General features: G+C 49.5%; 2 protein-coding genes across 2 annotated transcripts; both read right to left on the reverse strand.

Moving 5' to 3' along the window:
- Window positions 1-3,118: 3,118 nt before the first annotated feature.
- LOC149438189 (olfactory receptor 52K1-like) lies at window positions 3,119-4,087 on the reverse strand. The gene has a single exon (XM_089660139.1). It carries the CDS (start codon window positions 4,085-4,087, stop codon window positions 3,119-3,121), a length of 969 nt encoding a protein of 322 aa, XP_089516265.1.
- A 17,041-nt stretch (window positions 4,088-21,128) lies between these two features.
- LOC149438190 (olfactory receptor 52E8-like) lies at window positions 21,129-22,256 on the reverse strand. Its single transcript, XM_089660140.1, has one exon. The coding sequence runs from the start codon at window positions 22,254-22,256 to the stop codon at window positions 21,129-21,131; it is 1,128 nt and encodes a 375-aa protein (XP_089516266.1).
- Between the last annotated feature and the right edge of the window lie 3,690 nt (window positions 22,257-25,946).

Raw genomic sequence — 25,946 nt, forward strand, 5'->3', positions numbered from 1 at the left:
AGTCTCTGGTCATCCCCTGTACTGTCCGCAGTCTCTGGTCATCTCCTGTACTGTGTCCGCAGTCTCTGGTCATCTCCTGTACTGTGTCCGCAGTCTCTGGTCATCTCCTGTACTATGTCCGCAGTCTCTGGTCATCCCCTGTACTGTGTCCGCAGTCTCTGGTCATCTCCTGTACTGTGTCTGCAGTCTCTGGTCATCCCCTGTACTATGTCCGCAGTCTCCGGTCATCTCCTGTACTGTGTCTGCAGTCTCTGGTCATCTCCTGTACTATGTCTGCAGTCTCTGGTCATCTCCTGTACTGTGTCTGCAGTCTCTGGTCATCTCCTGTACTATGTCCGCAGTCTCTGGTCATCTCCTGTACTGTGTCCGCAGTCTCTGGTCATCTCCTGTACTATGTCTGCAGTCTCTGGTCATCCCTGTACTGTCCGCAGTCTCTGGTCATCTCCTGTACTATGTCCGCAGTCTCTGGTCATCTCCTGTACTGTGTCCGCAGTCTCTGGTCATCTCCTGTACTATGTCTGCAGTCTCTGGTCATCCCTGTGCTGTCTGCAGTCTCTGGTCATCTCCTGTACTGTGTCTGCAGTCTCTGATCATCTCCTGTACTATGTCCGCAGTCTCTGGTCATCTCCTGTACTGTGTCTGCAGTCTCTGGTCATCTCCTGTACTATGTCCGCAGTCTCTGGTCATCTCCTGTGCTGTGTCCGCAGTCTCTGGTCATCTCCTGTACTGTGTCTGCAGTCTCTGGTCATCTCCTGTACTGTGTCCGCAGTCTCTGGTCATCTCCTGTACTGTGTCCGCAGTCTCTGGTCATCTCCTGTACTGTGTCCGCAGTCTCTGGTCATCTCCTGTACTATGTCCGCAGTCTCTGGTCATCTCCTGTACTGTGTCCGCAGTCTCTGGTCATCTCCTGTACTATGTCCGTAGTCTCTGGTCATCTCCTGTACTGTGTCCGCAGTCTCTGGTCATCTCCTGTACTATGTCCGCAGTCTCCGGTCATCTCCTGTACTGTGTCCGCAGTCTCTGGTCATCTCCTGTACTATGTCCGCAGTCTCTGGTCATCCCCTGTACTGTGTCTGCAGTCTCTGGTCATCTCCTGTACTATGTCCGCAGTCTCCGGTCATCTCCTGTACTGTGTCCGCAGTCTCTGGTCATCTCCTGTACTATGTCTGCAGTCTCCGGTCATCTCCTGTACTGTGTCCGCAGTCTCTGGTCATCCCCTGTACTGTGTCTGCAGTCTCTGGTCATCTCCTGTACTGTGTCCGCAGTCTCTGGTCATCTCCTGTACTGTGTCCGCAGTCTCTGGTCATCTCCTGCGCTGTGTCCGCAGTCTCTGGTCATCTCCTGTACTGTGTCCGCAGTCTCTGGTCATCTCCTGTACTATGTCCGCAGTCTCTGGTCATCTCCTGTACTGTGTCCGCAGTCTCTGGTCATCTCCTGCGCTGTGTCCGCAGTCTCTGGTCATCTCCTGTACTGTGTCCGCAGTCTCTGGTCATCCCCTGTACTGTGTCCGCAGTCTCTGGTCATCTCCTGTACTGTGTCTGCAGTCTCTGGTCATCTCCTGCACTGTGTCCGCAGTCTCTGACCGTCTCCTGTCTGTGTAGTACATGCTGGGTGTCAGTGACATCACACACACATATATATATATATATATACTGACTTTACATACAGAAGGAATACAATGATGTATATTTCCAGTTGTATGATTTAGTGGTGAACATGCTTAGTGCCCCCTAGGTGTCACCTGTGGTATCGCGGTGCCCCTATATATTGTTCCTCCAGTGGCCATGGTCTGTATGACAGGGTGACAACTCAAGAGAACAATCAGGAGACAGGGACAAAGCGTTGTCCCCCTAATACAGGAACTGCCTAAATGAGAACTTTTCTGGCGGGATCTGAAGAAACTTTTTTACAGAAAACTTCAGATTTAAACAAAAATGTAAAATAATTTTTAATTCACATGAACATAATGAAGACTACATGGCATTGGTGGTAGTGATTGGAGGTCATCTATGGGGGTCATCTATGGAGGTCATCTATGGGGGTCATCTATGGGAGCCATGTATGGGGGTCATCTATGGTGGTCATCTATGGGAGCCATCTATGGGGGCTGTATATGGAGGCCGTCTATGGGGGTCATCTATGGGGGTCATCTATGGAGGTCATCTATGGGGGTCATCTATGGGGGTCATCTATGGGGGTCACCTATGGGAGCCATCTATGGGGGTCATCTATGGGGGTCATCTATGGGAGCCATCTATGGGGGCTGTATATGGAGACTGTCTATGGAGACCATCTATGGGGGTCATCTATGGGGGTCATCTATGGGAGCCATCTGTGGAGGTCATCTGTGGGGGCCATCTGTGGAGGCTATCTATGCAGGTCATCTATGGAAGACATATATGGAGGTCATCTATAGTGGTCATCTATGGGGGGCCATCTATGGGGGCCAAAGTTACAATGTACAGTCTGATCACTGGGGGAGGGGAGACTCCTCCTCCTTCTACATCCATTGGGCCTCCCGTACACTCCTCACCCTTATCCAAGTTCAGTTCCTCTAATAAAACTTCAGAACAAAGCTCAAGGACTGGTTCCTGTCTCCTGGAGGTCCGTTTGGGGACCCGAACTTCAGCGGCTCCTGAGTCAATCCAATCGGATAGCTTCTCCAGGTACACGGGAAACCATAGAGGAACCATGTTCTTCTTGACTTCCTCTCCTACTGCAATGAGGTGGTGCGCCACCTACAGTGGAGAAAATGAACTGCACAGTCTGAGCACACGCAGAGCACATGCAGAGCACACGCGGAGAACATGCATGATCAGGTCCTGCAGACAATCACGCATGCGCATACTGTATATAGGACATACACAAAGCACACGCCAAGATGGTATGTAGCAGACCTTCTGAGGTGCCTACAGGGAGATCAGAGGGGGAGGGTAGAGACAAGGAACATGTCATCGTCATGGGTGACCACAAAGGTCAGACCGACTATTACAGACCGAATATTAATGAACGACATGGCGGTAAACGGATTCCTTGGTCCGGTTTTTACAAACAGACGGTTTCTTGTTGTTCCAGAAGTTTCATCCCATCACCTCTTCTTCTTCCAGGACACAGAAGCTCACATTGTCCTTTTTGTGAACTCCCGTTTCTGACTGAAAGTTTTCAGTATTCGCACTCTGATCTCATTGGCCCTAAGTCCATAAATCAGAGGATTGGCCAGGGCAGGGACCAATAAATAGGCAGCACTGAGGAGATTGTGGGTGTCTTGGGTCACCGATCTAGATATCCGGTAAATGACGGAGGAGGAGAGCCTGAAGAAGTAGACAACCAAGAGGACCAGGATGTGAGTTCCACATGTGTGCAGCGCCTTGTGCCTGAGCCCTCCGGTGGAGATATTCGATGCGGTCCAAATGATGGTCCCGTACGAGATGGAGAGGAAGGACAGGTCCACTATCATGGAGATCACTCGAAAGCTCAGGCCCACTATCTTGTTTTTGGTCACGTTACTACAAGCCAAGCCCAGCAGGGCCATGTGCTCACAAGCAAAATGGTGGATGGTATCGGAGCCACAAAATTTGACCCTGGAAGCCAGATAGATGACGGGACTGATGAAAGTCACACCCCTTATAAAAGATGCAACCATGAGATAAACCAGCATTCTCCTGGTCATGATGCTGTGGTAACTCAACGGCTTGCAGATGGCCATGTACCGATCCAGGGCCATCATCAGAAGAACATTGCAGTCCATCATGGAGAAGAAGTAGATGAAGAACATTTGAAGCAAGCAGCCAATCAGAGTGATCCGGTTCATGCCAAAGAGGAAGCCAAGGAGCATCTTGGGAAGTATGTTGATGGTGCCACAGATGTGGGTGATGGACAAGAGTGAGATGAGGACGTACATCGGAGCATGCAAGGAGCTCTCCTTTCTCACCGTATGGATGATGGCGCCGTTGGTCATTATAATGATTACAAAGAGAAGGAAAAACGGGACGAAGAGGAGACGTCTGAACTTCAGGACTCCAGGGAACCCCAACAAGGTGACTTCCTGGTGGGACGGATAGAAGGTGGAATTCCAGGTGCCAGCCATGACATCTGGTATAAATCAAAACCAGAAACCTGTAAATGGAGGACAAGATGGATGACATGTGCGAATTCCAGACCTTGACGTGTAGTATTTAGAATTTGCTCATGCGCTCCCCTCCCCCCATATCCCATCATGCAATGTGCTTGGTATATGTGCCAGGCTTGCCCTATAGAACAATGTCTGTCTGGAACCCCATAGACTTCTGATGAAGTAGGACCCATAGAGCTTCTCATGCCAGTCACACCTACACAGCCCATTGATGGTGGAGTTTTTGGATGAAGATCAACAAGAAGGTTCTACCACACAATCTACACAAGAGGGTTCTACCACACAGACCACACAAGAAGGTTCTACCACACAGACCACACAAGAAGGTTCTACCACACAGTCTACACAAGAGGGTTGTACCACACAGACCACACAAGAAGGTTCTACCACACAGGCCACACAAGGGGGTTCTACCACACAGACCACACAAGAAGGTTCTACCACACAGGCCACACAAGGGGGTTCTACCACAAAGGCCACATAAGAAGGTTCTACCACATAGGCTACACGAGAAGGTTCTACCACACAGGCTACACGAGAAGGTTCTACCACGCAGTCTACACAAGAGGGTTCTACCACACAGACCACACAAGAAGGTTTTACCACACAGGCCACGCAAGAAGGTTCTACCACACAGGCCACACAAGGGGGTTCTACCACAAAGGCCACACAAGAAGGTTCTACCACAAAGGTCACACAAGAAGGTTCTACCACACAGGTCACACAAGAAGGTTCTACCACACAGTCTACACAAGAAGGTTCTACCACACAATCTACACAAGAGGGTTCTACCACACAGACCACACAAGAAGGTTCTACCACACAGACCACACAAGAAGGTTCTACCACACAGGCCACACAAGAAGGTTCTACCACACAGGCCACACAAGAAGGTTCTACCACACAGTCTACACAAGAGGGTTCTACCACACAGACCACACAAGAAGGTTCTACCACACAGGCCACACAAGGGGGTTCTACCACAAAGGCCACATAAGGAGGTTCTACCACATAGGCTACACGAGAAGGTTCTACCACACAGGCTACACGAGCAGGTTCTACCACGCAGTTTACACAAGAGGGTTCTACCACACAATCTACACAAGAGGGTTCTACCACACAGACCACACAAGAAGGTTCTACCACACAGACCACACAAGAAGGTTCTACCACACAGTCTACACAAGAGGGTTGTACCACACAGACCACACAAGAAGGTTCTACCACACAGGCCACACAAGGGGGTTCTACCACACAGACCACACAAGAAGGTTCTACCACACAGGCCACACAAGGGGGTTCTACCACAAAGGCCACATAAGAAGGTTCTACCACATAGGCTACACGAGAAGGTTCTACCACACAGGCTACACGAGAAGGTTCTACCACGCAGTCTACACAAGAGGGTTCTACCACACAGACCACACAAGAAGGTTTTACCACACAGGCCACGCAAGAAGGTTCTACCACACAGGCCACACAAGGGGGTTCTACCACAAAGGCCACACAAGAAGGTTCTACCACAAAGGTCACACAAGAAGGTTCTACCACACAGGTCACACAAGAAGGTTCTACCACACAGTCTACACAAGAAGGTTCTACCACACAATCTACACAAGAGGGTTCTACCACACAGACCACACAAGAAGGTTCTACCACACAGACCACACAAGAAGGTTCTACCACACAGGCCACACAAGAAGGTTCTACCACACAGGCCACACAAGAAGGTTCTACCACACAGTCTACACAAGAGGGTTCTACCACACAGACCACACAAGAAGGTTCTACCACACAGGCCACACAAGGGGGTTCTACCACAAAGGCCACATAAGGAGGTTCTACCACATAGGCTACACGAGAAGGTTCTACCACACAGGCTACACGAGCAGGTTCTACCACGCAGTTTACACAAGAGGGTTCTACCACACAGACCACACAAGAAGGTTTTACCACACAGGCCACGCAAGAAGGTTCTACCACACAGGCCACACAAGGGGGTTCTACCACAAAGGCCACACAAGAAGGTTCTACCACACAGGCCACACAAGAAGGTTCTACCACACAGTCTACACAAGAGGGTTCTACCACACAGACCACACAAGAAGGTTCTACCACACAGGCCACACAAGGGGGTTCTACCACAAAGGCCACATAAGAAGGTTCTACCACATAGGCTACACGAGAAGGTTCTACCACACAGGCTACACGAGCAGGTTATACCACGCAGTCTACACAAGAGGGTTCTACCACACAGACCACACAAGAAGGTTTTACCACACAGGCCACGCAAGAAGGTTCTACCACACAGGCCACACAAGGGGGTTCTACCACAAAGGCCACACAAGAAGGTTCTACCACAAAGGTCACACAAGAAGGTTCTACCACACAGGTCACACAAGAAGGTTCTACCACACAGTCTACACAAGAAGGTTCTACCACACAGGCTACACAAGAGGGTTCTACCACACAGACCACACAAGAAGGTTTTACCACACAGGCCACACAAGAAGGTTCTACCACACAGGCCACACAAGGGGGTTCTACCACAAAGGCCACACAAGAAGGTTCTACCACAAAGGTCACACAAGAAGGTTCTACCACACAGGTCACACAAGAAGGTTCTACCACACAGTCTACACAAGAAGGTTCTACCACACAGGCCACACAAGAGGGTTCTACCACACAGGCTACACAAGAGGGTTCTACCACAAAGGTCACACAAGAAGGTTCTACCACACAGGTCACACAAGAAGGTTCTACCACACAAGCAACACAAGAAGCTTCTACCACACAGGCTACACAAGAAGGTTCTACCACACAGGCTATACAAGAAGGTTCTACCACACAGGCTACACAAGAGGGTTCTACCACACAGGCTACACAAGAGGGTTCTACCACGCAGGCTACACAACAGTTATCTACCACACAGGCTACACAAGGGGGTTCTACCACACAGGCTACACAAGAAGGTTCTACCACACAGGCCACAAAAGAAGGTTCTACCACACAGGATTCACAAGAGGGTTCTACCACACAGGCTACTCAAGAGGGTTCTACGACACAGGCTACACAAGAGGGTTCTACCACACAGGATTCACAAGAAGGTTCTACCACACAGGCTACACAAGAGGGTTCTACCACACAGGATTCACAAGAAGGTTCTACCACACAGGCTACTCAAGAGGGTTCTACCACACAGACCACACAAGAAGGTTCTACCACCCAGGCTACACAAGAAGGTTCTACCACAGAGGCTACACAAGAAGGTTCTACCACACAGGCTACACAAGAGGGTTTTACCACACAGGCTACACAAGGGGGTTCTACCACACAGAATTGACAAGAGGGTTCTACCACACAGGCTACACAAGAAGGTTCTACCACACAGGATACACAAGAGGGTTCTACCACACAGGCTACACAAGAAGGTTCTACCACACAGGCTACACAAGAAGGTTATACCACACAGGCTACACAAGAAGGTTCTACCACACAGGATACACAAGAAGGTTCTACCACACAGGCTAAACAAGAAGGTTCTACCACACAGGATACACAAGAGGGTTCTACCACACAGGCTACACAAGAAGGTTCTACCACACAGGATAAACAAGAAGGTTCTACCACACAGGATACACAAGAAGGTTCTACCACACAGGATACACAAGAAGGTTCTACCACACAGGCTACACAAGAAGGTTCTACCACACAGGCTACACAAGAGGGTTCTACCACACAGACTACACAAGAGGGTTCTACCACACAGGCTACACAAGAGGGTTCTACCACACAGGCCGCACAAGAAGGTTCTACCACGAAGGCTCTCCGGCCACCAGTGTTGCCCATTAGAGTCATCATACCCACAATTCACATTTCTTAGAATTTCCGTTGTTTTCTATGATTAGGAGCCTCAACATTTGTTCCGTTTTATCTGCGTGACCTCCGACATCAACAGTATGGAAGGTGATTGGAGGGAAGGGTGAGGGACTCGATCTAGACATTTGTATCATAGTGACAACCAGCATGGAATCATGTCCGGCCAACCTGAGATCGTTGTATGGGGGGCGTAGAGTGAGACATCGATGGTGGAAGTCCGGTGGACGGAGTTTATGGATGTTTTGGACCTCAGAAACGTTTCATTCTACTCTGCCGTCCATGTCCATGGTATGTTGGTGACAGCGGGGGGAAGTGTGTGTGGAGGGGGTACAGTCACCCCAGTATCAGGACCCCCCCCCCCCGCCGTGCTTCCTGGGCTCTGTTCGCCCATAGGTGGACCTGGGATGAGCATGAATGATGCCATTGGCTAGTGGGGAGGGATCCCACTTTGTAAAGAATACCCAATCAGGTGCAAGGAGAATAAACAAAACAAGAACACAAGTCCTTCCATCTATTCCTTCCTCCCCTCCCTGCACCGTATCTAGAATTCCAGCCCCCCTCCCCCCCTCAGCCAATGTATATCGCCTCCTGCAGCTAGGATGGCCATATAACGCCCCATGATTAGAAGGTAGGAGGCAACTCCTGGCACCTCTCATGGGTCACTCCAGCACCCCTCATAGGTCACTCCAGGCACCCCTCATAGGTCACTCCAGCACCCCTCGTAGGTCACTCCAACACCCCTCATAGGTCATTCCAACACCCCTCATAGGTGCCTCCAGCACACCTCATAGGTCACTCCCGGCACCCCTCATAGGTCACTCCAGCACCCCTCATAGGTCATTCCAACACCCCTCATAGGTGCCTCCACACCCCTCATAGGTCACTCCCGGCACCCCTCATAGGTCACTCCCGGAACCCCTCATAGGTCACTCCCGGCACCCCTCATAGGTCACTCCTAGCACGCCTCATAGGTCACTCCAGCACACCTCATGGGTCACTCCAGCACCCCTCATAGGTCACTCCAGCACCCCTCATAGGTCACTCCAGCACCCCTCATAGGTCACTCCTGGCACGCCTCATAGGTCACTTCAGCACACCTCATAGGTCATTCCAACACCCCTCATAGGTGCCTCCAGCACACCTCATAGGTCACTCCCGACACCCCTCATAGGTCACTCCCGGCACCCCTCATAGGTCATTCCAACACCCCTCATAGGTGCCTCCAACACCCCTCATAGGTCACTCCCGGCACCCCTCATAGGTCACTCCCGGCACCCCTCATAGGTCACTCCAGCACCCCTCATAGGTCATTCCCACACCCTTCATAGGTGCCTCCAGCACACCTCATAGGTCACTCCTGGCACCCTTCATAGGTGCCTCCAGCACACCTCATAGGTCACTCCTGGCACCCCTCATAGGTCAGTCCCGGCACCCCTCATAGGTCACTCCAGGCACCCCTCATAGGTCACTCCAGCACCCCTCATAGGTGCCTCCAGCACACCTCATAGGTCACTCCAACACCCCTCATAGGTCACTCCCGGCACCCCTCATAGGTCACTTTCAGCACCCCTCATAGGTCACTCCAGCACCCCTCATAGGTCACTCCCGGCACCCCTCATAGGTCACTCCAGCACCCCTCATAGGTCACTCCCAGCACCCCTCATAGGTCACTCTAGGCACCCCTCGTAGGTCACTTCAGCACACCTCGTAGGTCACTTCAGCACACCTCATGGACACCTCCAGCACCCTTTGTAGGTCACTCCAGCACCCCTCGTAGATCACTCCAGCACCTCTCGTAGATCACTCCAGCACCCCTCGTAGGTCACTCCAGCACCCCTCATAGGTCACTCCAGCACACCTTGTAGATCACTCCAGCACCCCTCATAGGTGCCTCCAGCACACCTTGTAGATCACTCCAGCACCCCTCATAGGTCACTCCAGCACACCCTGTGGGTGCCTTCAGTACCACTCAGTAGGTCACTCCAGCACCCCTCGTAGTGTATACGGAGGGGTGCTGTGTATGAGGAGGGTCTGAGGGGCACCGGGCTGGGCAGCAGGTGGAAGAGCGCAGTGAGGGAAGCCAGGGGAGCAGCCATGAGACACCATGATGGGAGTTGGGATCCTGGAGAGCTGCTATGGTGAGTCTTTCTCCTTCCTGAGAGGAGGGGGGGGGCAGATTTGTTGTGTTCACAAAACCTAAATCCACCACTGGTGGGACCCCTGCAGAGAGACCACTGCTTCCACACAGAGAGCAAGGGTCCCTCTCTGCAACATGCTAGAAGGAGAAGGCTTTTCTACTCCATTTACGAAAGGAAACTAACTGGAGGACTTTCCATGACTTTTGTTACCTCTTGATGGCTTTCAGCTGATATAGTCTGATAGATGTTCCCTTCTATATGTTGTGCTCTGGTTGTCCCCCCCCCCTTCCCCCGATCACAGAGATCTATGTGAAGTGTCAGCAGGAGGACAAGGTGGCCATGATGTGGAGTATACAGTATATATACAGTATACAGGGTGTGGTGGAGGGGTATCTGCTGTCCTCCATAGATAGGGCCCTCAGTATAATACACACCCTGAAGATCCTCATCATATGGAGGTCTACAGAGGAGACCAGAGCTTGTCTGGTGGGGGGACTCAGGAGGTACCTACCTGGTAATGACACCATTCCCCTCCCCCCGATCATAGAGCTCTATGTGAAGTGTCAGCAGGAGGACAAGGTGGCCATGATGTGGAGTATACAGTATATATACAGTATACAGGGTGTGGTGGAGGGGTATCTGCTGTCCTCCATAGATAGGGCCCTCAGTATAATACACACACCCTGAAGATCCTCATCATATGGAGGTCTACAGAGGAGACCAGAGCTTGTCTGGTGGGGGGACTCAGGAGGTACCTACCTGGTAATGACACCATTTCCCTCCCTCGATCATAGAGCTCTATGTGAAGTGTCAGCAGGAGGACAAGGTGGCCATGATGTGGAGTATACAGTATATATCCAGTATACAGGGTGTGGTGGAGGGGTATCTGCTGTCCTCCATAGATAGGGCCCTCAGTATAATACACACACCCTGAAGATCCTCGTCATATGGAGGTCTACAGAGGAGACCAGAGCTTGTCTGGTGGGGGGACTCAGGAGGTACCTACCTGGTAATGGCACCATTCCCCTCCCCCGACCGCTCTCCTCCATTCCTGGGTGATGTCTGCAGAATCTCATCATTGGGAAGGTTATATCCATCCTCTCCTCTGTGGAGATTCCCCCTGAAGGCCCATTAAACTTCTCAGAGTCACCAGAGTCCAATCTGTCCTCCTCTCCGTCCTTCCTGAATTGTCTGGGAGAGAGGAAGGGGCCACACAGGAGAGCGTCCAAGGGCCCCGACAGACAACTCCTCCCTGAGCGCAGACACTGAATGGAGGAAACCCTGACCTCCGAGGACTGGAATCCTCCCATGGATGAGGAGCCATGACAGACAACATGGGATCCTACAAGAGATCGGTGTTGCCAACCCCCCCACGATCGGTGACAACACCTGGAAAATTTACTGACGGAGCAGATTTATTTACTGACAACCTGAAATATGTCAGAAACTCCTATTATAAACTCAGACGATCGATATTTATAACCAATCAGAAGACGTCATCAATACCCGGAACGAGTCATCTGCAAATTCCAGATTGGTGAAGTACGACTCGGACGATGAAAGGTTTGGGGAACTTTGGGAGGAAACAGAAATATAGGTCCTGCGGCATTAGCAGCACGCCACAGTGATCACTATGCATGGCCAGATCTTGGCTAACAGTGGGCGGGGCTTAAAGGCGGCTGATTAAACCGAATCTGTGTCTAGCCACTAACATACAACAGTCCTTGTACCCCCCGAAATATTCCTAATCACTCTACCGCGACTGACAGACTCATAAACCTCAGGACACAGGCTCACAGAGTCTGGGGGTGCAAGGGAAAACTCTGTGGACTCTGATGTAAAGGGGAACTCTGAGGACTCTGATGTAAAAGGGAACTCTGAGGACTCTGATATAAAAGGGGGGGGGGGGTTGGTGACCAGAGACCACGTTACATCAGAGTCCGCTGCATTCCCCATTACATCTCAATTTGCAGAATTCCCCATTACGTCAGAGTTTCCCTTGCATTGTATTGGGGAACCCTGCAGACTATGATGTAAGGGGGAACTCTGATGGCTCTGATGTAAAGGGGAACTCTGAGGACTCTGATATAAAGAGGGGGCTTTGGTGACCAGAGACCACCTTACATCTGCAGAATTCCGCATTACGTCAGAGTTTCCCTTGCATTGTATTGGGTAACCCTGCAGACAGATGTAAGGGGGAACTCCGTGGACTCTGATGTACGGGGGAACTCTGAGGACTCTTCTGTAAGGGGAGGGCTCTGGTGACCAGGTGGAGTTTGTACTTGTACATGGAACACCGGGAACTCTGATGTGGGAGGGGGGGCTCTTTTTGGAGCACAGGACACCTTCCACAGAGTGAATACATGAAGGGGGAACCATTATATCAGTGTCCCCCATGGAGGGGCCCCTGGACAAGTCTGGAGGTGGCAGTCTCTCTATGGAGGGTGTCAGGATTATGCAGCCAGTCCCCCTGGACTGTAGCCCCGGTCCTCTGGGCCTGGGGTTGGACTCACCAGCTCTTGTAGCTCCCCATTGGACATGTCGGTGTGCTTCTTGAACCTGTACCCTCTGTGGGTGGAACCCAACTGGGCTTGCTGGCTCTATGAGAGGGTTGGATGGACACATGCCAGTTTGGGCGAGGAAGCAGATGGCGGGGGTCCGGGTCCCAGACTCCCAGCAGGCACCAAGCACCACATGCACAGCAGCGCCCCCAGTGGAAGCTGTGCTGGCGGGGAGAGGACCGATCACTCCGCCATGACAGGAGCAGTATCAGCACATGAGGCCTCCTGCTCCTTCCATGGTCAGTGCCTGCCCAGCGCTCCCAGTCGGCGTCTTTTGGAGGAGGTGCCAGTACTCTGATTAATGGACATTTATGGACAGTTGTGGAAATCGCTTGGCAACCCTTCCTCTCACCCAAATGTTCAAAGTCTTGTTGCCCGTCCAGACGCCACAGGAATTCCTATGGACAGAGCGCACCGCGTGGTGGGTGGGGAGACGGGTGGCTGGCATCATCCTATAGGGAGATGAGAACCTTCTTCAGTCCTGTATCAGTTATGGTGTCAGACGTCTGGAAGAAGCCAGCTGATGTTCTGATATAAGTGCTCCTCACGTCATTCTAGTTCTGAAACCTCCGAGTGGTGTTCTGTGATCTGTGTGTAGCGCTACCCGCTGGTGATAACTGGTTCTTCCCTAACAGCAGAGAGGCTGCCCACGGCCACAAGCACCGCTCCATGAACTCTGGATCCAATAACTCACTCAAGATTTATTGCTGAGGAATTTTACCAGATGAGGGGTTTAGGGTCTCAGGGTACTCCAAACCATCAATAGCAAAAACGGGAGGACAGCTTCTCACTAATCTTCTCTATGGACACCTTTCCTGAAAAGGAATAGAGAATACATCAGAGCAGGCCTAGTTCACGTGGCATCCTCTGGGAGCTAGATCTGTTCTAGCACAAGCACACCCAAAGCAAGGTCTTTCCTCACAGTGTCCTATGAGCTGTCTGACACCCAACACCCAAACCTTCCAAGACTTAGAAGAAGCTTTAAGACGTCCTGGATGATTCTAGCTCACCAAGGAGCTGAAGGATTGCCCCAAAGTCTCAGGAACACCCAGGAAACATCCAAAGATGATCTTCCTGGGAACCTTCCAAGACTTAGAAGAAGATTTAAGAAGTCCTGGATGATTCTAGCTCACCAAGGAGCTTAAGGATTGCCCCAAAGGTGCAGGAACACACAGGCAACATCCAAAGATGATCTTCCTGTGAACCTTCCAGGGCTTAGAAGAAGCTTTAAGATGTCCTGAATAATTCTATTTCACCAAGGAGCTGAAGGATTGCCCCAAAGTCTCAGGAACACCCAGGAAACATCCAAAGATGATCTTCCTGAGAACCTTCCAAGACTTAGAAGAAGCTTTAAGACGTCCTGGATGATTCTAGCTCACCAAGGAGCTGAAGGATTGCCCCAAAGTCTCAGGAACACCCAGGAAACATCCAAAGATGATCTTCCTGAGAACCTTCCAAGACTTAGAAGAAGCTTTAAGACGTCCTGGATGATTCTAGCTCACCAAGGAGCTGAAGGATTGCCCCAAAGTCTCAGGAACACCCAGGAAACATCCAAAGATGATCTTCCTGAGAACCTTCCAAGACTTAGAAGAAGCTTTAAGACGTCCTGGATGATTCTAGCTCACCAAGGAGCTGAAGGATTGCCCCAAAATCGCAGGAACATTTGGGCAACATCCAAAGATGATCTTCCTGGGAACCTTCCAAGATTTAGAAGATTTAAGAAGCTTTAGATGATGCTAGCTCACCAATGAGCTGAATATCGCCCCAAAGGTACAGGAACACCTGAGCAACATCCAAAGATGATCTTCCTGTGAACTTTCCAAGGCTTAGAAGCTTTAAGAAGTCCTAGATGATGCTAGCTCACCAAGGAGCTGAGAGATCGCCCCAAGGGGAGCTCCTCTGGGAGCTCCTCTGGGAGCTAGATCTGTTCTAGCACAAGCACACCCGAAGTCCACAGCAAGGTCACAGTGTCCTATGAGCTGTCTGACACCCAACATCCACAGGTAGATCCTTCTTCAGACCAGGACCCCAGGATGATGCCCTCCAGCAAATAATCCTTTAGAAGCCATCCCTGGGCCCTTGGCCCTGCTCCTTCTGAGATCTCATGAGCTACCTCGATTCTCCAGAGAATTGTACAGAGGAGGGTGGCTCTAGAGTTTGGGGACCAGGTGCACCCATGTACCTGCTACCATCATGGAGCAAAGAGAAGACAGGTGCGGTGAGAAGATATGGGACCACCAAGAACCCAAATCCCATCGCCATCCTGAATCCTGGAAAGACTTTGTCATTGTCAGAAAAAGAGCTGGAGTTTGGTCCGGAGGTTCCACCAAGACAAGGACATCATCAGAACATATGGGAGGGGAGACCAGGAGCACTTTGTAAATATTTGTGGTCCATCCAGTCCGATGGTTCAACTCCCCCTTTTCTTACTTTGCATGGCCCCCAGTTGGGCAATAAGGGACCAGATCCTCCTCCCCCCATAAAAATTGACCCTTCCTATCACAAATCCTCTACCCCTAAAAATTGTGGTGCCCCTTTGTTCCACCCCCTACCCACCTCTGAGAATCGCCCCTTGGTTCCACCCTCTACCCACCTCTCAGCACCGTCCCTTGGTTCCACCCCCTACCCACCTCTCAGCACCGTCCCTTGGTTCCACCCTCTACCCACCTCTCAGCACCGTCCCTTGGTTCCACCCCCTACCCACCTCTCAGCACCGTCCCTTGGTTCCACCCCCTACCCACCTCTCAGCACCGTCCCTTGGTTCCACCCTCTACCCACCTCTCAGCACCGTCCCTTGGTTCCACCCCCTACCCACCTCTCAGCACCGTCCCTTGGTTCCACCCCCTACCCACCTCTCAGCACCGTCCCTTGGTTCCACCCCCTACCCACCTCTCAGCACCGTCCCTTGGTTCCACCCCCTACCCACCTCTCAGCACCGTCCCTTGGTTCCACCCCCTACCCACCTCTCAGCAGCGCCCCTTGGTTCCACCCCCTACCCACCTCTCAGCAGCGCCCCTTGGTTCCACCCTCTACCCACCTCTCAGCACCGTCCCTTGGTTCCACCCCCTACCCACCTCTCAGCAGCGCCCCTTGGTTCCACCCCCTACCCACCTCTCAGCAGCGCCCCTTGGTTCCACCCTCTACCCACCTCTCAGCACCGTCCCCTGGTTCCACCCCCTACCCACCTCTCAGCAGCGCCCCTTGGTTCCACCCTCTACCCACCTCTCAGCACCGTCCCTTGGTTCCACCCTCTACCCACCACTGAGCACCGTCCCTTGGTTCCACCCCCTACCCACCACTGAGCACCGTCCCTTAGTTCCACCCCCTACCCACCTCTCAGCAGCGCCCCTTGGTTCCATCCTCTACCCACCTCTCAGCAGCGCCCCTTAGTTCCACCCCCTACCCACCTCTCAGCAGCGCCCCTTGGTTCCATCCTCTACCCACCTCTCAGCAGCGCCCCTTAGTTCCACCCCCTACCCACCTCTCAGCAGCGCCCCTTAGTTCCACCCCCTACCCACCTCTCAGCAGCGCCCCTTTGGTTCCACCCTCTACCCACCTCTCAGCAGCGCCCCTTTGGTTCCACCCTCTACCCACCTCTCAGCAGCGCCCCTTGGTTCCACCCCCTACCCACCTCTCAGCAGCGCCCCTTAGTTCCACCCCCTACCCACCTCTCAGCAGCGCCCCTTGGTTCCACCCCCTACCCACCTCTCAGCAGCGCCCCTTGGTTCCACCCCCTACCCACCTCTCAGCAGCGCCCCTTAGTTCCACCCCCTACCCACCTCTCAGCAGCGCCCCTTGGTTCCACCCCCTACCCACCTCTCAGCAGCGCCCCTTAGTTCCACCCCCTACCCACCTCTCAGCAGCGCCCCTTGGTTCCACCCTCTACCCACCTCTCAGCAGCTCCCCTTAGTTCCACCCCCTACCCACCTCTCAGCAGCGCCCCTTGGTTCCACCCCCTACCCACCTCTCAGCAGCGCCCCTTAGTTCCACCCCCTACCCACCTCTCAGCAGCGCCCCTTAGTTCCACCCCCTACCCACCTCTCAGCAGCTCCCCTTGGTTCCACCCCCTACCCACCTCTCAGCAATGTCCCTTGGTTCAACTCCCTACAGAACCCCAGCAACAATAGATCCACCCAGTAACAATAGATCATCACCAGTAACAATAGATCCACTCAGAGACGATAGACTTGCATAGAAACAATGGGCCCCCAGCAACAATAGATCCCCTCAGCAACAACAGACACTCTCCAGCAGCAATAGATCCCCCCAGCAACATTAGATTCACCCCAACAACAGTAGACACCTACCAGCAACAAAAGCTCCTCCAGCAGACTAAGTGACCCCTTCCTCAACAATAGATCCCCCACCAACAACAATATACCTCCCCAGAAACAATAGATCCACCAACAACAACAATATACCTCCCCAGCAACAATAGATCCCCTCCAACAACAATATACCTCCCCAGCAACAATAGATCCCCCACCAACAACAATATACCTCCCCAGCAACAATAGATCCCCCACCAACAACAACATACCTCCCCAGCAACAATAGATCCCCCACCAACAACAATATACCTCCCCAGCAACAATAGATCCCCCACCAACAACAATATACCTCCTCAGCAACGATTAACATCCCCAACAACAATAGATCCCCCACCAACAACAATATACCTCCCCAGCAACAATAGATCCCCCACCAACAACAATATACCTCCCCAGCAACGATTAACATCCCCAACAACAATAGATCCCCCACCAACAACAATATACCTCCCCAGCAACAATAGATCCCCCACCAACAACAATATACCTCCCCAGCAACAATAGATCCCCCACCAACAACAATATACCTCCTCAGCAACGATTAACATCCCCAACAACAATAGATCCCCCACCAACAACAATATACCTCCCCAGCAACAATAGATCCCCCACCAACAACAATATACCTCCCCAGCAACAATAGATCCCCCACCAACAACAATATACCTCCTCAGCAACGATTAACATCCCCAACAACAATAGATCCCCCACCAACAACAATATACCTCCCCAGCAACAATAGATCCCCCACCAACAACATATACCTCCCCAACAACAATAGATCCCCCACCAACAACAATATACCTCCCCAGCAACAATACATTCCCCACCAACAACAATATACCTCCTCAGCAACGATTAACATCCCCAACAACAATAGATCCCCCACCAACAACAATATACCTCCCCAGCAAAAATAGATCCCCCACCAACAACAATATAACTCCCCAGCAATGACTGACATTAGATCCCCACCGACAACAATTGACATCCCCAGCAACAATAGATCCCCAACAACAATAGATCCCCACCAACAACAGTAGATCCCCACCAACAACAATAGACCTCCCCAGCAACAATTGACATCCCCAGCAACAATAGATCCCCTACTAAAAACAATAGATCCCCAACAACAATAGATACCCACCAACAACAATGCACCTCCCCAGCAACAACTGACATCCCCAGCAACAATAGACCTCCCCAGCAACAATTGACATCCCCAGCAACAATAGATCCCCTACTAAAAACAATAGATCCCCAACAACAATAGATACCCACCAACAACAATGCACCTCCCCAGCAACAACTGACATCCCCAGCAACAATAGATCCCCTACCAACAACAATAGACCTCCCCAGCAACAATTGACATCCACAGCAACAATAGATCCCCTACTAACAACAATAGATACCCACCAACAACAATGCACCTCCCCAGCAACAATTGACATCCCCAGCAACAATAGATCCCCTACCAACAACAATAGACATCCCCAGTAACAACTGTCATCCCCAGCAACAATAGATCCCCACCAACAGCAATAGACATCCCAGCAACAATAGATCCCCAACAACAATAGATCCCGACCAACAACAATAGATCCCCAACAACAACAATAGATCCCCAACAACAACAATAGGCCCTCCAGCAGTCAGCAACAATAAACTCTTCCCTCAACAGTAGATCCTTCCCAGCACCATACCCCCCCCCCACACACACACACACACACACACACACAAACTTGATTCCTGGCAACCAGCAACAGTAGACCCCCCAGCACAGCAAACCACCCCTTGTCATTATGTACATTCAGAAAAGAGAAAATAAAAGAATAGAATAGAAATGAGTAGAATAAAGTAGAAAGAATAGAGCCGTCTTCCGAAATTCAAGTTTCCAAAAGAATAGAATGTCATAAAATAGAAAATAAAACAATAGAATAGAATAGAAAGAGTGTAGCCGTCTTGCAAAATTTGAATTTTGAAAAGAATAGACTAGAATAAAATAGAGTAGAATATAAAAAATAGTAAAACAGAATAGAATATAAAAGAGTAGAATAGAATAGAATGAATATAGCCGCATTCCAAAATTTTAATTTCAAAAAGAATGGAATAAAACAGAATAAAAAAGAAAATAAGAGAATAGAAAAAAAAAAAGAATAGAACATAATAGAAAGAATATAGCCATGTTCTGAAATGTATATTTCAAAAAGAATAGACTAGAATAAAATAGAGCAGAATAGAATATAAAAATAGTAAAACAGAATAAAGTAGAAAGTAAAAGAATAGAATATAAAATAAAAAAAATAGACTAGAATAGAATAAAATAGAATATAGCTATTTTCTGAAATTTGAATTTTGAAAAAGAATAGAACAGAATAAATAGTAACATAGAATATAAAATAATAGAATAGAATAGAATAGAATGAATATAGCAGTCTTCCAAAATTGTAATTTCAAAAGGAATAGAATAAAACAGAATAAAATATAAAAAAAGAATAGAATAGAAAAGAGTATAATAAAATAGAAAGAATATAGCCATCATCCGAAAATTCAAATTTAAAAAAGAATAGACTAGAATGGGATAGAATAGAAAAAAGAATAGAATAGTGCAAAATTTGAATTTTGAAATTCAAATTTCGAATAGAATAGAAAGAATATAGATGTCCTCTGAATTTAGAATTTAGAAATGAATAAAAGAATAGAATAGAATAAAATACAGTAGAATATTAAATAAAAAGAGTAAACAGAATAGAATAGAACATAAAAGAATAGAATAGAAAATAATATAATAAAATAGAAAGAATATAGCCATCTTCTGAAATTCACATTTTGAAAAGAATAGAATGGAATAAAATAGAATAAAAAATAAAAGAAATGAATAGAATAAATATAGTCCTCTTAAAATAGAATAGAAAATATTAAATAGAAAAGAAAAGAATAGAATAGAATAAGAAGAATATAGCCATCGTCTGAAATCTGAATTTTGAAAAGAATTGAATAGAATGGAAAATAAAAGAATAGAATAGCATAGAAAGAGTGTAGCTATCTTTCAAAATTTGAATTTCATATTTTGAATAAAATGGAAAGAATATAGCCGTCTTCTGAATTTAGAAACAAATAAAAGAATAGACTAGAATAAAATAAAATAGAATATTAAAAAAGAGTAATCAGAATAGAATAGAAAAGAATATAATAAAATAAAAAAAAGCCATCTTCTGAAATTCAGAATGTGAAAAGAATAGAATAGATTGGAGTAGAAAAGAAAAGAATAGAATAAAATGGACATAATATAGCCGTCTTCTGTAATTAAAATTTTGAAAAGAATAGAATAGATGGGAATAGAATATAAAAGAATAGAATAGAATGGACATAATATAGCTGTCTTCTGAAATTCAAATTTTGAAAAGAATAGAATAGAATGGAATAGAATATAAAAGAATAGAATAGAATGGACATAATATAGCCGTCTTCTGTAATTAAAATTTTGAAAAGAATAGAATAGATTGGAATAGAATATAAAAGAATAGAATAGAATAGAATGGACATAATATAGCTGTCTTCTGAAATTCAAATTTTGAAAAGAATAGAATAGAATGGAATAGAATATAAAAGAATAGAATGGACATAATATAGCTGTCTTCTGAAATTCAAATTTTGAAAAGAATAGAATAGATTGGAATAGAATAGAATGAACAAAATATAGCCGTCTTCTAGATTGGAATAGAAAAGAATAGAATGGAATGGACAGAATATAGCCATCTTCTAGATTGGAATAGAATGGAAAGAATAGACTAGACTAAAATGGAATGGAATAGAAAAGAAAATAATAGAATGGACAGAATATAGCCATCTTTTGAAATTCAAATTTTGAAAAGAATAGAATAGAATGGAATAAAATAGAAAAGAATGGAATGGAATGGAATTGAAAAGAAAAGAATAGAATAGATTGGACAGAATATAGCTGTCTTCTGAAATTTAAATTTTGAATAGAATAGAATAGAAAAGAATAGAAAAGATCTGAATACTTTGAATCCAGTAAAACCCCAATCCGAATAAACACAAGAAAGTGAAATTCTTACCCTAACTATTCGCTGTGGCAGGAACCCCCTTTTCTTCCTTCTGCCTGTTGGTTCTGACCCGATTCTGGCCTTCCCGGTCCGGTTGGTGAGTTGTGGTGAATCTGGGTCGATAATTGTGTGGAGGAGTAGATCGGTCTCCATGCCTTGGATGGTGGACATCTCATGAACGTTGCCTCTACCACTCGTGGTGGATTTTTCATGGCGAGTCGTTTTCTCAGGCCGTTCCGGATCTCCGTCATCTTGGCCCCGTAGATGATGGGGTCGGCGGCTGCGGGGATGACGTAGTTCAGCAAGCTCACAGTGTTCTGGAAGTCGATGGAAACGGCTCGTCCCATTCGATATACGATGGAAGAGGACAACCCAGAGGAGTAGGTCACCATGGCCACCAGGAGGTGAGCTCCGCAGGTTTGCCTGGCCTTGCCCCGAGCCTTCCCTTCCACCAAGTTCATGACGGTGTAGAGGATCCTCCCGTACGAGATCAGGACGAACGCTCCATCGGTGGCCGTCAGAACGATCCTCACCCAAAGGCCCACAGCTTGCACCTTGGACGTGTCTCCACACCCCAGGTTCAGGAGGCTCATGTTCTCGCAGGAGAAGTTCAGGATGATGTTGGAGCCGCAAAACGGAACCTTGGAGGCCACACCGACTATGAGAGAAACGAAGAGGAGACTCCGGGCCGAGCTGAGGAGGAGGAGCCATGACAATGTCTTCTGGGTCATAATGAGGTGGTATCGCAGGGGCAGAAGGATGGCCACCGATCGGTCCACAGCCATCAGGAGGAGAAGGTTGGAGCTGAAGGTCCCGGCCAAGTACATGAAGGACATCTGCGCCAGGCACCCAGACAACGTGATCTGCTCCAGATCGAACATCAACCCCAGAAGGAACTTGGGCATGACGGCCAAGGCGTAGACGATGTTCACGGAGAAAAGCAAAGAGATGAGTATGTACATGGGCGAGTGTAGAGTCTTCTCCGTCCAGATGACACATGCCATGGTGAAGTTCCCGGCCAGGATCAGGAGATCCAGAAAAAGGATCGGGATGGCAAAGCTTGGTCTGGACCGCGAGATCCCAGGGAAGCCATGGAGGAGGAACTCGGTGTGAGAGGAACTCCAATTGGAGGATGGGGCTTCCATCCTGGAGGGGGTGAGGAGAGGAACCAGAAACATGATAAGATCATGAGGTCTTCTCATGGAGGTCCTACAACACCTGATCATGAGGTCTTCTCATGGAGGTCCTACAACACCTGATCATGAGGTCTTCTCATGGAGGTCCTGCAACACCTGATCATGAGGTCTTCTCATGGAGGTACTGCAACACCTGATCATGAGGTCTTCTCATGGAGGTCCTACAACACCTGATCATGAGGTCTTCTCATGGAGGTCCTACAACACCTGATCATGAGGTCTTCTCATGGAGGTCCTACAACACCTGATCATGAGGTCTTCTCATGGAGGTCCTACAACACCTGATCATGAGGTCTTCTCATGGAAGTACTGCAACACCTGATCATGAGGTCTTCTCATGGAGGTCCTGCAACACCTGATCATGAGGTCTTCTCATGGAGGTCCTGCAACACCTGATCATGAGGTCTTCTCATGGAGGTCCTACAACACCTGATCATGAGGTCTTCTCATGGAGGTCCTACAACAACTGATCATGAGGTCTTCTCATGGAGGTCCTACAACACCTGACCATGAGGTCTTCTCATGGAGGTCCTACAACACCTGATCATGAGGTCTTCTCATGGAGGTCCTGCAACACCTGATCATGAGGTCTTCTCATGGAGGTCCTACAACACCTGATCATGAGGTCTTCTCATGGAGGTCCTACAACACCTGATCATGAGGTCTTCTCATGGAGGTCCTGCAACACCTGATCATGTGGTTTCCTCATGGAGGCCCTGCAACACCTGATCATGAGGTCTTCTCATGGAGGTCCTACAACACATAACATCCTGCAGTAGAGGTCGACCCCAACGCCCCGTGGACTCCTGTGGTGATCCACCATCGACCGCTTTTATTAAAGGGCAAGTGACAGGCATGGTTCATCTATCCACTGATCCACCATGAACTACCTATCTCACCTCCCTCCTGCCATGGTTCATCTACCCACTCATCCACCATGTCCTCATTTCACCTCCCTCTTGGCATGGTTCAGCTACCCACTCATCCACCATGTCCTCATCTCACCTCCCTCCTGCCATGGTTCACCTACCTACTGTTCCACCATGTCCTCATCTCACCTCCCTCCTGCCATGGTTCACCTACCTACTGTTCCACCATGTACTCATCTCACCTCCCTCCTGCCATGGTTCACATACTCCCAGTTCCACCATGTACTCATCTCACCTCCCTCCTGCCATGGTTCATCTACCCACTCATCCACCATGAACTCATCTCACCTCCCTCCTGCCATGGTTCATCTACCCACTCATCCACCATGTCCTCATCTCACCTCCCTCCTGCCATGGTTCACCTACCTACTGTTCCACCATGTACTCATCTCACCTCCCTCCTGCCATGGTTCATCTACCCACTGTTCCACCATGTACTCATCTCACCTCCCTCCTGCCATGGTTCATCTACCCACTGTTCCACCATGTACTCATCTCACCTCCCTCCTGCCATGGTTCACATACTCCCAGTTCCACCATGTACTCATCTCACCTCCCTCCTGCCATGGTTCATCTACCCACTCATCCACCATGAACTCATCTCACCTCCCTCCTGCCATGGTTCATCTACCCACTCATCCACCATGTCCTCATCTCACCTCCCTCCTGCCATGGTTCACCTACCTACTGTTCCACCATGTACTCATCTCACCTCCCTCCTGCCATGGTTCATCTACCCACTGTTCCACCATGTACTCATCTCACCTCCCTCCTGCCATGGTTCATCTACCCACTGTTCCACCATGTACTCATCTCACCTCCCTCCTGCCATGGTTCATCTACCCACTGTTCCACCATGTACTCATCTCACCTCCCTCCTGCCATGGTTCATCTACCCACTCATCCACCATGTCCTCATCTCACCTCCCTCCTGCCATGGTTCACCTACCTACTGTTCCACCATGTACTCATCTCACCTCCCTCCTGCCACGGTTCACCTACCTACTGTTCCACCATGTACTCATCTCACCTCCCTCCTGCCATGGTTCATCTACCCACTCATCCACCATGTCCTCATCTCACCTCCCTCCTGCCATGGTTCAGCTACCCACTCATCCACCATGTCCTCATCTCACCTCCCTCCTGCCATGGTTCAGCTACCCACTCATCCACCATGTACTCATCTCACCTCCCACCTGCCATGGTTCACCTACCTACTGTTCCACCATGTACTCATCTCACCTCCCTCCTGCCCTGGTTCATCTACCCACTGTTCCACCATGTACTCATCTCACCTCCCTCCTGCCCTGGTTCATCTACCCACTGTTCCACCATGTACTCATCTCACCTCCCTCCTGCCATGGTTCACATACTCCCTGTTCCACCATGTACTCATCTCACCTCCCTCCTGCCATGGTTCATCTACCCACTGTTCCACCATGTACTCATCTCACCTCCCTCCTGCCCTGGTTCATCTACCCACTGTTCCACCATGTACTCATCTCACCTCCCTCCTGCCATGGTTCATCTACCCACTGTTCCACCATGTACTCATCTCACCTCCCTCCTGCCATGGTTCATCTACCCACTCATCCACCATGTCCTCATCTCACCTCCCTCCTGCCATGGTTCATCTACCCACTCATCCACCATGTCCTCATTTGACCTCCCTCCTGGCATGGTTCAGCTACCCACTCATCCACCATGTCCTCATCTCACCTCCCTCCTGCCATGGTTCATCTACCCACTGTTCCACCATGTACTCATCTCACCTCCCTCCTGCCATGGTTCACATACTCCCTGTTCCACCATGTACTCATCTCACCTCCCTCCTGCCATGGTTCATCTACCCACTCATCCACCATGAACTCCATATCTCATCTCCATCCTGCCATGGTTCATCTACCCACTGATCCACCATGTAGTCCTTCTCTCACCTCCATTCTGCCATGGTTCATCTACCCACTGTTCCACCATGAACTCATCTCACCTCCCTCCTGCCCTGGTTCATCTACCCACTGATCCACCATGTACTCATCTCACCTCCCTCCTGCCCTGGTTCATCTACCCACTGATCCACCATGTACTCATCTCACCTCCCTCCTGCCCTGGTTCATCTACCCACTGTTCCACCATGTACTCATCTCACCTCCCTCCTGCCCTGGTTCATCTACCCACTGATCCACCATGTACTCATCTCACCTCCCTCCTGCCATGGTTCATCTACCCACTGTTCCACCATGTACTCATCTCACCTCCCTCCTGCCATGGTTCACATACTCCCAGTTCCACCATGTACTCATCTCACCTCCCTCCTGCCATGGTTCATCTACCCACTCATCCACCATGAACTCATCTCACCTCCCTCCTGCCATGGTTCATCTACCCACTCATCCACCATGTCCTCATCTCACCTCCCTCCTGCCATGGTTCACCTACCTACTGTTCCACCATGTACTCATCTCACCTCCCTCCTGCCATGGTTCATCTACCCACTGTTCCACCATGTACTCATCTCACCTCCCTCCTGCCATGGTTCATCTACCCACTGTTCCACCATGTACTCATCTCACCTCCCTCCTGCCATGGTTCATCTACCCACTGTTCCACCATGTACTCATCTCACCTCCCTCCTGCCATGGTTCATCTACCCACTCATCCACCATGTCCTCATCTCACCTCCCTCCTGCCATGGTTCACCTACCTACTG

Source organism: Staurois parvus, unplaced genomic scaffold (assembly GCF_062004578.1).
Source record: "Staurois parvus isolate SC_StPar_1 unplaced genomic scaffold, SC_StPar_1.0 ptg001207l, whole genome shotgun sequence".
NCBI lineage: Eukaryota > Metazoa > Chordata > Amphibia > Anura > Ranidae > Staurois > Staurois parvus.